This window comes from Pleurodeles waltl, chromosome 7 (assembly GCF_031143425.1).
Source record: "Pleurodeles waltl isolate 20211129_DDA chromosome 7, aPleWal1.hap1.20221129, whole genome shotgun sequence".
Taxonomy (NCBI): domain Eukaryota; kingdom Metazoa; phylum Chordata; class Amphibia; order Caudata; family Salamandridae; genus Pleurodeles; species Pleurodeles waltl.
Window position 1 is genome coordinate 676,999,464 of NC_090446.1, and position 14,840 is coordinate 677,014,303.

At 39.7% G+C, this 14,840-nt stretch overlaps 1 protein-coding gene across 3 annotated transcripts in view; it reads right to left on the reverse strand.

The window, feature by feature from the left end:
- The window catches only part of RBM27 (RNA binding motif protein 27), a 622,061-nt gene that overhangs the window by 583,376 nt on the left and 23,845 nt on the right, over nt 1–14,840 (reverse strand). For all 3 annotated transcript variants that reach the window (XM_069244680.1, XM_069244679.1, XM_069244678.1), the window contains exons 2-3: nt 5,450–5,568; nt 4,918–5,084 (exon numbers count right to left, since the gene is read on the reverse strand). In XM_069244680.1, the coding sequence (XP_069100781.1) occupies nt 4,918–5,084; nt 5,450–5,568 (286 nt within the window). The remainder of the gene's footprint in view (nt 1–4,917; nt 5,085–5,449; nt 5,569–14,840) is intronic.

A 14,840-nucleotide genomic window follows, 5' to 3' on the forward strand; every position in this document is an offset into this window, starting at 1 on the left:
CACCACTTACCAAAGTCTTCCTATTAGCTCTACTGAAGGAAATGCTTTGTAAACTTCATACTCAGATTACTCCCTGAAACTAAATGTGTGTACATGGGTCGATAGAGAACTTTCAGGCAATGAGTGTCGGTCTTAACTGGAGGAAGAGATCAATGGAAGCCACTGTGGAGACAAAGACTTCCTCTTCTGTGGGTGCACTCACCAGTCAGTCATCCAAGTACAGGTATACCTGGAGATCTTGCTTCTGAAGAAAAGCTGCCTCAAGGGCCTGACACTTGTGAATCTCTGGCAAACAGACTACAGGCAGAAAGGAGAGACTTGAAGGAGTAGTGCTGATGTGCTATGAAGAATCCCAGGAAATACTTGTGACTTGGTTATATGTTAATGTGGAAGTCGCTGTATCGTAGATCCTGCAGAAGTAAGGAATTCTTCTTCTTGCAGTAACAGGACTTCTGGTAATGTGACCATTTGAATGTTTCTTCAGAAAAATATTCTGAGCACCAGATCTGGTTTCCAGTCTCCAGTTATGTTGTTTATTAGAGCAGCAAGTAGAAAGCCAGGTTTCCTAGGGCCTTTGGCATATTTTCAGTCACCCACTTAAGAACTTTCGGCTGGAGTTCTCTTAAGATGCAGGTATGTTTCCTTTCTGGAAGGGTCATGAGATGGTTTCTGTGGAATTGTTAGGGCGAGTCCAGATAGCACAATCTGCCGTACCCAACTGTCAGAGGTGATGTTACCACATACAAATTCTAAATTTGGAAGTGCTGCATGGTAGGAAAGACAGTTTCCTGGTAGGAAAGCCAGTTTCTTGGTAGGAAAGCCAGTTTCTTGGTAGGAAAGCCAGTTTCTTGGTAGGAAAGCCAGTTTCTTGCCCCCCTTTTTCCCTTAGCCAAGAAAAATGGGGGAGCATGTAATGTTGACCACTGCTAACCAAGACCCTTCTACCTTTAATACCCTTCCTCCCCTGAATTTTGTGTGTTAATACTCTCAGAATAGGAAATACCAAGCTCAATTCTGCTAATTTAACTCCCAGGTTTAACACATAATTGCATTGGACTGTGGGGGTGCTACCATACGATACCAGTAATTACAGGCACTCAGAATTCACCACACACATAATGCGCAATAGTAATTAGGGAGAAACAGGCAGAGCTCCTGGACAACCATTTGTTTGGTTTCCGAGCCCCTTTCAGATGCCTACCTACTGTCCGTTTTCTAATGCTCCAAGCAGCTCTTTTACAACTATGGGTTACAGGAAGTGAATCACAATCCATAATCTGCTCATTAACATTGGAGGCATGCTAGTGTATCATTCTTCTTCTGTAGGATAGGTTATCCTGCAGGATTATGTTATGCTTTGCCGATCTATACTAAAAACAATCATTACTTCAATCGTGACCTTTGAAGGAGACTGCGACCTTTACCTTGGCCTGCCCTTTGCACAGGTTTGTTATCTTCACTGCTCTCCTCTAAGCTGAGCTATTTGGTAATAAATAATAGCACGAACATGGAGATATTGAATATGGTAGGGATGGCCAGACCCATTTGATCTGTGCTTCCATATCCAGCTTTTATGCATAGATCATGCAAGGTTTCTATATTCACACTGCTTAGTTGACTATGTTGTTTAAGTTGGCAGGCTAGTCCTTTTATTCCCATCTTTTTCACTGAAACGGTTTATATTAGCCTAATTTAAGGCTTTCTACCTTTTCCTTCAAGACTAATTACAGATAGTTAATGTGATGGTATGGAAGCTGGAAATACCATGCATTCTTCACTTTAGAAATTTGAAATCTCACTCATTTAAACATGTCTTACCACTTCGGAAACAGGGCCTGGGGAACTACAGAAAACATTTCAGGTCAGGCTTTACTAATATGTAGAATTTCAAAATAAACTCAATTCCCTATCAATTAAACCTATCTAATAGTCATTATCTTTGCATTAATAGCAGGTGGCTCCCTCCAGCAGAACCTCTCAATGACCTTGAAGTAAGGGCAGGTTTATAATAGCTACAACTTCAACACTCTGCACCTAAAGATGCCCCCGTCCTAATGACATGGGATACAAACCATAACCGTGCCACATCCTTCACAGACATAGTAAACCACGTCTAACTCTTCTGCCTATAGTCACAGTTAATCTAGTCTTTATCATGGTCCTCTCAGTATCAAAGCGATATAATTCATGTCACTATATAAGTATATACCAATTTGTTACCCAATTTCTCATTGTGAATGGGGCAGACAATGTATAAAAAGATCCTTGCTACCAAGACAAGGACACAGATTGAAGCACACTTAAATAGCTAATCAACACTAACTAGACAAATTTGCTGGGACGAACAAGCTGCTGCTCAACGGAGAACTCGTATACTTTACCCAGCAGGCTACAAATATACATACTCAGCACTGACATCCTACAGTAAAAAGAAGGCAGACAATAACACATACATATGACATCTCATAATGGTAGTTTATAAAAGGGGACTGTAACGGTGTATTCAAGCAGATCTCTGATTCACCCTCACTTTATCAATGTGTTACCTCCATCTTCTGAATGCATAAGATCACAGAGCAGACAAACTTCCTGCCAGTCAGCACACGAAATTAGATGGAGAACATAAAAGATTAACTGAAGGGGTGTGGAATTTAAGAAAATATCTACTTGTCCATGGGATAGGTTGCTTCATAACTCTACTTGTCCTGAAACAAGACCCACTTGTCCCTTTGGTCCATGCAGTGCAGTAACACATTATGGAAGCAATCTCATTATGTAAGGGTTCTCCTAATAGCCTCTCTGATTATGCCAAGGCTCATACTATAGTAGGGTTTGAATACAAGCAAATATTCTTTTTCCACCATAACCCACTCTAGACATATATATTTGTCTTGAGCTAAAATGTAGTTCACAAATATTTTCTGAGAGTTAAATGTAGTTCACAAATATTTTCTAGGAGTACCATTTCCCAGCCCACTTCTTTAAATTCTTGGTAATTCAGGAGTCTTAAATCTGTACTAATGCAAGGACATATACCATTGGTGCACTTTTGTGACTTCCTTTAAGAATTGGGCCCCTAATTAGGTCTGATGTTACCCAAGACCGTTTTTTTTTTTTTTTATTAGAGTTCTGTCCCTCTCTCTAGGTCTATTGGCTAGCTTCATTACGAGTGACAGCATTGTGCTCTTTCAGAAGGAGCATATCGGCGCACAAAGTAGTTCTGTTAAATGCCAGGAACTACTGTGGCAACGTGTGCTTTTTTTGGAACCAAAAAATACTTTTGCCAGTGTTTGTTATAATAGTGAGGGCCCGGGAGTTTCCACAACAAATTTTTACAAAAACCATGTCAAAACCAAAAGGCTGGCCACCAATGTCAATCCTATTGACTTTGACAATGGTTGTTTATTTTCATGTTTCCCATTAGCTGATTTTTCCATTATGGATGTATTTTTTAGCAATAGTAGCATGCATCAACACACGTTACTAAATGATGTTTCAAAGGAATGGTACTTAAAAGTTCACAGTAGCTTTACAATTTTTTTTTCCTCATTGCATTTTTTAAAATTATGTTTTGATTTTGAAATCAAAGAATCCTCAATACTGCTTTCAAGCTTCTGCAAATATATGCATCTAATTGTAGAGCATTCTGGGAGCATTATACATAGCTTCATGTTGTTCAACTTTGAAAATGTGTGTAATTATTTTTATACTGAAACTACTATCAGTAGGGCTGTCCGAACTTACATTTTCTTAGGCGCACACACAGCCTAATAATAAAGACTTTGCATAAATGAACCATGAATACAAGTTCGAACAGCATGAACATATGGACACAAATGTTACCTTTACTGTAGACAACGCACTTCTCTGATCCATAATGAGGTACAGTTAAACAGGCAGCCAAAGGGTTTGTGCAACAGCGGGTTGGGCCTAGTTGCCAAGGACAAAATAAATATAAAACTTGTTGCCCTTGACCATGAATGATATATCCTGGGTATCAGGCTTATAGGAATTCCATGCCCCTGAACTGCAAATACAATAAAGGGGCCTGCAAACCTAATCAGAGCTGCCAGGATAACCCATATGTCAAAACATGCATCAATTTCACACATTTCTTTGTCCATAACACTACCAATGCTGCATCCCATAACACGATAACCGCAGCTTGGTGGTCATCATACATGACATGGAAAGACTTTCTACATAGGCTCAAATTGAAGACAACACTCTTCATACCACACATCCACACTGTGTAACATGTAGCCTTTGACGACAGGTGCTAAATTGCCCCACACAGGGTTAGTAAATCAAAAACAATGCCTGTAACAAAATACAATGGGAGAGACTCGGCTGGCTAGGCCGTTGAAACACCTTGACCCAGCAGCCCACCTGTCGAAGTGCAGATAGTCTTAATGGTATACACCTGGCCCTTTTTGTAGGCTGGGGAATCTGCCACAGATTTTTCCTACACACAATAGTCATGCAGGGCATGGTGGCCCCAAGCAGGAAAAGAGAAATGTTCCTAACGCACAAACCAGAACAATTTTCTCTTGATTGCCTGAAACAATCCTTCAGTTTTGGTCTAATTCTGAAAAGAAACAGAATTCCAAGTGAGCTGCGTAAACTTGGTAGTGCTCTCAGCCTTCAGATGTAATTCAAGTGCATCCACCACGCATTTGCGTCTCAAAGATACTTGTCAGGGAGGCAAGAATCTTGCAATAGGTTGTGCAGGCCTCCAATGGGGGCAGAAAGGCAAGAACCTACACTGAAGTAGCAGGCCATTGGTGATTTAGACATGGTAATTTTTCGATATTCAATTTTGAACTACAAGTAATGATGACGTTAAGAAATAAAACCACCACCTGAAGAACAAAACAAATGTTCAAAAGCATTACAAATTTACATTTTAGACATTACCAGAGTGGATGCTGGAGCAGACAGTAGCTCATTTTCCAATTGTTCTTCTTGGATTTCTCTGTTTTCCTGCTCTGAAAGCTGTATTTCAGGTTTTGGTTGCTCTGGAGCCTTAAGGTAGTCCTTTGTATAAAGGCCTTCAAAAAGCTTATCTACAAAACCATTCGTTGCTGGAACAAAAAAGGGATCTTTATGTTGTATTGTAAAATAATTTGAAAACTTAACATCTCAAGAGCAATGACATTTACATTAAGCATGCATACACTTTTTTTTTTTTATTAAATACATCAAGATATGCAACTTCCACATAAAATGCCTAGAGCTTAATACAATAGGATCCTATGTTTTCCTTAACACTGTTAACGTGCCCAGTTTCCCTTGCTGTTACAGTTTTATTAGTTAAAAGCAATAACTAGCACAAGTGACAATAAAACGATGGAATATGCATCATGGATGACTTCCAGTAGCTTATAATAGCCTATGCTCAAACAAGCATTGTATTATACATTAAATAAGTAGTGATCTGGCAGCATACCTTGTTGCAAAAAGACATCCAACTGATCAACACAGAACGCTCTCAGGTCCTGTTCAGATTTGTCCTTCTTCACAAGTGCTACCACATAGTTCGCCAAAGCATTTGGGTCAGCATCACATCTAATAAAAAGAAACAAGAACAAACCTTGTCAACTATTCCAGGGTTGGGCTGCAGGAGACCAAATTTTGTACTTGATACTTGCAGATGGAGGCATGTAAGCAAGCTGAGGTGTGAAAGGCCAAAAAGCAGGAGCCGGAGAAGGGTTTACAATACACCCTAAACTACAAGAATGCTGTGCATATGTTGTTGCAAAATACTGCATTTTTAGCTGCGAACTATTCTGGGAGCCCCGTCCGATATATGTTAACCCCATCTCAATCACAATAAGCGTCCATAGTAAACATTTTCATATTAGCTGTGCCCCCTCCAGAGACGTTCATACAGGATTCCCTCAATGCAGTTATGAGTCGTACACTAAACAAACACTGAACAGGTGGACAACAATCAAGTTGAACTAGAAAATGCAAGAACTGTGATTTTTTTAAATTAAATAATTGCTCACTTCATTCACTTCTAGAACTAAAATTTTGCTCATTGGAAGACCAACACAGAAGAACATAGCTATTATTATACATGAAAATATGCCATCCTGGTATAAACATCTTATTACAGTCAGGTTGTGACTACGCTCGTGTGAAATTTGTGTAATTACATGAAATGCAAATCCACAATTTAGAGCTATATTTTACTGAGAAATGCATCCTTGTGGCTAAAATAAAACTGCCACTTACGTTTTGGTTGTTTCAGTTGTTCCCATGCTGTTATGTTGGTGCAAACACAGTAATTATGCTAGACGATGCAATGGCTTAAAAAGAGAACATTTTAGGAAACAAGCAAACTACGCCAGAGACACTGAAATATCACCCAGGCCTAGTTTTGACATCTCTAGTCACCTGAAATAAGAAAATGAGGTAGCCCCTCAATTGTTTCACGTCATAATGACTTACACTGGGGGTAGCACTCGATGTGAAAGGCACTCAACAGAGCGTCATTACAGATTTTCCTTTCTATGATCTATTTGTTTCTAAAATAGAAAGAGAACAGCACAGAGGAGATGCTTATGGCATTTCTTTTTTTTTTTTGGACGCTATACTTCATTACAGGAAAGGGAGTATGTTACTGCTTATCCTGAGGTACAGCCCTTTTCAAATCAGATTTGCAAACTGATTCTAAAAATTGTCATAACACATTACAAACTTCTTTTTAGTGTTTCACTATGCACTGCAGATTCCTCTCTCATTCTTAATGTGTGCACTCACAGTTTCATATGAAGCAGCAAGAAGACACCAAGGAGTTAAGCAGGTTGTTGTAACCAAGCTGCCCTAGTGATCTAAATATCACCAGAGAAAAACTCACTCACTTCTATCAGTCTAGCCACTTTGGTGATTACTTCTGCTGGGATGGAGTTCCTAGTGATTGTTCGACTAATGGCTGGATGGTCAGTGAGTTTGAATACCAGCAATTAGTTCCGACAGATGTCTGCTGGGTACAAGTTGTTTCAAGGCCCAGGATACTCATTCCATAGCAGTATTCATTCTATGTGCAAAACAACGTTCAGTTTCAACTGTTCTGCGGTACTTTGGTTTCCCCTGGCATATGTTGAGGTTCCTGTTCTGTTTTTTGTAGTTGCTAGTTGTCAGACATACATGAATTATGGCTAAATGTAACCCATTACCACTGTGTTCAGTGTATTGCTGCCGCACGAACTTGTTACCGCGGTAACAAGGATTTGCCTTCGCACAGCTTCCCTAGGGACTACATTCCAAAGAGCCACCATTACAAAAATATCTATACAGAAACACAGCAAACACATAGTGCGCACTCCAGACGTGTATCATTCAAATGCTTGCTGCCACTCTAACAAACATCTTTTTAGCAAGTAGGCTGACTAACACAAAGTTCACCTTCCCTTCTGTTCATAGGCAGCAATGCGCGCCAATCAGCTGAAAAGAAGTGTTTTCAGTAAATCTACAATACAGTACCTTAGCAGAGTGCAAAGTCTCTGGTGACAAGGTTCACAAATCTGCTGAAGAATTGCCTACGAAGTGAGAAGCCACAACGCCCTGAAACAGTGGGTGACATGGAATAATTTAGTCCACCGTTCCTGAAAATGCTTAGATGGTTCCTTGATTATCAAGAAACAAGGAACAAGGACTTAGGGGGTCATTCTGACCCTGGCGGTCACCGACCGTCAGGGTCAACGACCACGGAAGCACCGCCAACAGGCTGGCGGTGCTTCCTGGGCCATTCTGACCGCGGCGGTTAAAGCCGCAGTCAGAAAGGGGAACCGGCGGTTTCCCGCCAGTTTACCCCTGGCCCAGGGAATCCTCCATGGCGGCGCTGCTTGCAGAGCCGCCATGGGGATTCTGACCCCCTTCCCGCCATCCTGTTCCTGGCGGTTTTTTACCGCCAGGAACAGGATGGCGGGGAACGGGTGTCGTGGGGCCCCTGGGGGCCCCTGCACTGCCCATGCCATTGGCATGGGCAGTGCAGGGGGCCCCCCTAACAGGGCCCCATAGTGATTTTCGGGTGCCACTGCACCCGTCGCACCCCTGCAAATCCACCGGCTCCATTCGGAGCCGGCTTCCTCTTTGCAGGGGCTTTCCCGCTGGGCCGGCGGGCGATCTTCTTGAGATCGCCCGCCGACCCAGCGGGAAAGTTGGAATCACAGCCGCGGTCATTTGACCACGGTGCGGTGTTTGGGCGGTTTCCACCCGGCAGGCGGTGCCCGACGCCCGCCGGGGTCGGAATGACCCCCTTAGTCATATCATGGCCCAACCGGGATCAAATCTTATCAGTTAAAACCCACCGGCAACTGAAACGGAGATGCACCATTATCATATAGGCTTTCATTATTCTTTAGTACTGACTAAACGCCAGAAAAGTACAAATTCTAGCACAGGCTGCAGCTTATAAAACAAATCCAGCATCAGATTTTATGAGAGATATTTCTCACCCTTCTTCATATTCTAACCCTCACCAATGTATTAAGGTTAGAATTGCAAAGATCTGTGCTTGCAATGAGTTAAAATAGACTAGAGTTGTATTCATAAATGAAAACTACAATTCTGAAATCACTTGTGAATCCTTGGTTCCGAAGAGCAATGCGCACAAAATATAAAGTCAATTTTAGATAAATCAGGATTTTCATCTCCTCACCCTGAAAAAGTAAAGGCTGTCACCCATAACCCCCATTAACTCTCAGCATTAACTCTCAAAGTTACTACATTGACTTGAGTTCAACCTCCTGGTAGCTGTACTGCAGACAGGCTTAGGTTAGGGCAGTGTGTAAATTATTTATGCAGTAGCAAAAACAGCAATGAAGTCAAAAGGCAAAACAATAACAATAAAAAAAAGCTATTAAAAAGTAAAATGTAACAAACAAAAGTACACCAAAATGACAGACATCCAATAAGGGGAACCAGAGATGTGACTTTTTAAAGTTTCAGGTAAGATTAGTGCCAAGAAGCATAAAGTGCCAATGATATTCAGTGGTCATGGTAGACATGACCTAAGGCTTTTCCATTCAATCCACAACCAAAGGATACTTCTAAAGCCTCCCCAGCTTCCCAGGACTTCAGGGTAGGCACTCAGAGCAGAGTCCAGTTCAGGTCAAGTTGCCACTTATCAGCTGGGCTTTTGCATGAAAGGCCATTTCTAGTTGGTGTATCCCTGTAGCTTCAACAAGAGGTCAGTCTTATCCTTGGAGACCATGTCTTTGCCCAGCGTACAAGAGGGAGCAGGTCCAATCAGTCAGAGCTCATCTCAGGTCACAGCAGCAGGTACAGTCCTTCCTGTTCTTCCTCAGGTCCACAGGGATCTGAAGTGGGTGCCTGGAGAAGTTACATTTATGCCTGGAACCAGCTCAGAGGTGGACGTAACTTCTGGACATGCCCTAATAAATGGGCTAAAGGTTTCTGGACCAACCCTACCCACTTTGGGCATTTTCATGATGACAAAAGTCTTTGGCCACCCTAAACTTGAGCTTGGAGGGCTGTGTGGGTAGGGGGAGTGTATTATGTTAATCCTAAAGGTGTGCGTTATGATAATCCTAATGTCATCCAACACCTAACACCAATATTCAGTTTGAAGCAGCCACTGTACCCGAAAAGACCCAGAAAAAGAAGAGTTGTAGAGCAAAATTAGGGTTTTCGAGCAACCAGACAGTGAATACACAAGAATGGTTTCGACATCCTGTTTTCTATCTTTCAAGTCCGGCCCCAGTGTTCTATGTAAACCAAGCAGACCTCTCAAGCAGGATTTGGCACCCCAACAGGATTTGCCACTGTAAAGACAAAGAGGATGATGCCAATTACCCCCACCCTGATATTCCTTGAGGTTCATAGGAGTCTTCTCTGCTTACTCAGGTCAGCCTATTTTATGCTACTGTGGGCCATTTCACACCTTCTCAAATGCTAATTACTAGCTGTAAGGAGTTGGAGAGCAGATGCAAATTTAGCCTTCAGGACGTTTAGGGTGGTAAAAAGGTAACTCTAAAATGTATGTTTCCTTAAAATGTATTCAAAATCCATCACCACCACTGAATTGGAATGTATAACCTATTTAAAATAGCTGTTTAATTTTCTAACTAATCCCATTCTTAAAATACAGTGTTAGGATTTTAATCAGTAGTCTAGTTTTCTACATAAGACAGCTAGGCCTGCCACTGTGAAAACAGCTTTGGATATGTGAACATGAAAATATTACATCTTACTTTTAAATACCATGCTAACTTCCATGTGGGCAACAAGAACTACATAGGGGTGACTTATTAATATTTAAAAAGGTAGTTTTTGACCTGTCAAATTGCAGTTTTAACACGGTCATAGGCATGCCACACAGGAAGGCCTGAAATTATGTTTGCATTGTCGTGGATGGAACAAAAGATGCTGCAAACCACTAGTGAAATTTAACTCACAGGTCCTGAAAACACTTTGTACAACAGTCTAGGGATTTATTGGCAAGTTCACACTTAAGACAATTTTACATTGTTTAAAGGGAGAGCACAATCACTTTACTACTACTTCTGGTTAGCAGGGGTAAAGTGCACAGAATTTTAAACCCAGCAAAAATATTGACTCCGGCATAAGGTGAAATGTCTAGGGTAACCATGCAGAGAAGGCAGCTTTCCTGTAGTTGCTTTACCTACTCCAGATCCTTGCCCCTCCTCCTGCCATCCTTCCCCAATGCCACATCCTCCCACTTGTACTACTACCCTAAAAGGACTATCCTCATTTCCTTCAGTCCACATTCTCGTCTCCTAATGGATTTAAGTGCCGACAGCTAAAGACCATGTTTTTCAAATATTTTAGGAAAGCCTACTTTGGGATTTTAATCCGCTATCAATGTTAAAGGGCCACTGCTCACAAGAGAATTAAACTCTAAAGAATATCAGCTCAAGAAATCAGCTATATTGTCAAGCTAGGAAACCTGCAAGATGTTTTAAGGGAACAGAGTACAGATGAAACAAACAAGTCATACCCTTTTCCTAATCAGAAAGTATGTTATTAAAAGACAGTGATATAATGTGACAAGTTATCAATCAACTTTTCATAAGCAAACAAATGCTCTCTCTCTCTCCTTAAATACACACACACACACACACACACACACACACACACACACACTCTAGCAGAAATATATTTTTGTTGTTTGGTGGGTCCATTTGTTTGAGTCACTACTTTTCTGGATATTTCATTTCTTTGCAACTCCTTTGGCATCCAGATTTGTTTCCCTGGCTGGCTGTGATCCTTCAACCTCTTCAATTATCTACATTTATATCTATATGTTTTAATCCCAGAACCTGAACCTTAATCTAAATGTTTTATCACTCTCAACAATCTGTGGATACACTGTTCATACAGGTTAATCCATTTTATACCAATGCCACCTTTATAATGAATTCAAGCCAATAGGGTTCCCCATCCTTTTTTCTGTAATGAGTCGCTGATACAGACCTCAGATCTCTCATACGAGCGATCGATTGTTTTCATACTCCTACAGATAACTCCTTCTGTACATGACGACAGATATGACATTCTAATTACTCTAACTGGTTTAAAAAAATAAAAATAAAAAAAAACACATGCTTCTCTTAATATGAGCTATTTCTAATATACTGGACTCCAAACAGACACACTGAACAAGATACCATAGAATTTGGATAGCAGCTGCTCAAGGTGCAAATAGTATATACAATACTTCACACACTGACTTATTTTTATCTCATCAAGACATAACACTCATGCTGCAACATTCACATATAAGAGATTATGCGAGTCTTGTTGGTATTTACTCACAATTTGTATGTGGGCTGGCTGGGACTAAGACATTTTAGTAATATGGGCTGATGTTAATTCAAAATGTGTATAATGTACAGTATCTGGCCATTAGATTTCATAATAAATCAAAGGTGCTTTGACTGGTCACTTTTTGTATTTCCCAAAATAAATCTCTATTCTGTCACCTGACTATTGCACTAACCGCTAGGAGGATAACATTAAATTATTATACTATAGCTATTTTGTTAAATCGATCAGTTCAACTCTCTCAATTCCCATCTCATTCGAACAATTTATTCTAGCTTGCAATTCAGCATATTTCATTCTAATCACACGATTGCAATATGCTACTTAGCACCATAACTCATCTTACACTGATTTATCTGCAGTGAGAGATATAAAGTGAGATATTTTGTATGCACTGCATCATCTTAAAGAATCAATACATCATACTAGTGTAAATTATTCACAACCCCACCCTTTACTTTCACTACTGTCCTTTTTCAATAGTCAGATTAGCACTAAAGGGAACAAACAAGCACATCTTCTGGAACCTAAATTGTGTGAATGATCTTTTGAAAACAGCAAAAAATGTGAAAGGCGACTGAGAGGAATTGGGGTGAGGCAGGACTGGGCTATGATTGATTTTGCAGTCACACTGCAGACAAATGATAGGGGTGGGGGGTCTTTTTGTCCACCCAGCTGTCAGTGAATTTCAGAACAAGTGAGGAAGGGAGAGTTTGCTGAACAGAGAGGTTTCAAGCTGGCCACAGTTAGAAAGTAGGGGGTTGTTCACTGAAATTCTGTGGGGTCCTGTGCACAATTATTACTGCTGAAGGCTGTTGAAGAAGACATCTGACTGATCAATGCAGAAGTGAGCTTGAGTATCCCGGGACAGGTTGTCACCCAATTTCTACTTATTGTGTATATTAATACCCGAAACAATAAAACAATGAATACTAAAGAAAACTCACCGTCAAGATACATAACCTGTCAAAATCGAGCATTATGGAACTGAACATAGTACATGAGCGTAAAAAAGCACAAAACATCCTTTGTTTTAAACAGATCTTTTGAATGCCTTATATCTTACATCAGACTGACTGCAGTTCAACATCTTTAACAATAAAAACAGACATACTTTTACACAATCTAAACATATATACTCCACACTAGATGTTCCCTTATTCTGGCAAAAATCAAACTAGATTATCATGCACTTCATTTTTATGTTGTCACTGCATATTCCATTGATGCCATCAATTTCTAGAAATCAAAGATAAAATGGACTGGACTTAAGGCTCAAAAGTCAATATATAAAACCATTAAAGACTGTTTTATTACAATGCTGAAGATTCAGCAATTTTGATTCACAAGAGTGCCTCTTTCCCTCCAACATATAGGAGTACTCACAAAAAGATTAGTTCTCTATAAAAAAAATGCAGCAAACTCAATTGAATGGAATATCACCCAAATGACTCATGCCATCATCACACCTTTCAGTTTTTCATTGGATGGTACATTTTTCTTTTCAATTGACTTCACATGATCAAATGTCGCTGAAAGGGCAAGAATGGTACGAAAATCATAAATTAAGTGTGTAAATCAGTAAATAAAGTAGGCATACCGGAATATCATTAGTTATAAACGGTAATAATACAAAGTACATATATTTTAACCGGAAGACAGACCCAACAATCATTTGTCTCAAATTGGAAATAGTTTATGTTCTTATCATTTACATAAAGAACAGCACTCAAAAGGGATATTATGTGCTTTAAATTAGTGATCTTGCGTACATGTATTGCATACTTAGAATAAAAGGCATTATTGACTTTATATAGAATATTTCCCAGCACAAGTGAAAGTAAAACCGAAACAGGATTCTATTTAAAAGCAACATTCACACATTTAGAAACAAAAACAATATACAAGCTCCAGCCTTTATTAGAAAGGACCCTACCACATAGAGAACCCTCAGACATTTCTAGCAGGTCAGAGAGTACCACCAACCACTCATGCATTATAAATTTTGCCTCAACCACTGCCAGTAGTTATCAAGTAACATTAGTCAGATTTGGTTAAGGAAAATCCAAAGGTGACCAACTGCTGACAAAGCAACAACAACTTCTATTGTTGACTGACCTGAGTTTCAAGAAGTTAAAGGAGAACGACTGGCAAAACTAAGAGCATCATACATAGAAAAATGAAGAGACCACTTTTCAATGAGCTAACACAAATACAATGAAATCTAGAAAGCAGACTGAGATGACAAATAGGAGAAATGTATATTACAAAGGAATAGGTGCCACTCACTCAAAGATGGTTTATGGGAATTTAACAAACTTTAACTGTATTGCACTTCAAATTTTCATGATTATGGCAAGCCCCCTCAAAATACACTTCCTCAAGGTAATCACTCTCTTTGCTCACCATGCATGAACAATCTTATTAGATAATATAGATCTGTCATTACTTAATGACATAACACAAGTATACACAATAACAATATGAAACACTAAACGGAAAGGTCATCTCTAGTATGTATCCATGTTTTTGCCAACTTTAACACTAGAGTGTATGAAAAAAGGGCCGAACTTCAAAAGGATCAAGTTGTAGAATTTCACTCCACAATCGTTCCCACCAGGAAGAACATGTAATGCTTACTGATTTTGCAAGGGCTTAAAAAATATAAAATAATAATAAAGAAACCAAGAAATTAACTATGGTTCACCCTATCCATTGAGTACTGATTGTGTCTGCAGGACTTATACAGGGAATCTTCTTCCTTAAAACTATTCAAAGTTTTCTTTGGCTGTCATTAGGCACCAGTTTTAGGAAAAACTAAACAAAATAATTGTTAAAATAAAGTTTTAAATTCTCCCAAAACAAAACCCACAATCTCTGCATTTCAAGGATATAAAATACTAATTAAAAACATACTCGGTGAGTGTTGAAGAATGCTTTCTCCAACGACCAATCATATGAGGATTATGCATCACCTTCCTTCACTTAATTATTCAGTAGCTGTTGCCAAGTTCACTTATTTG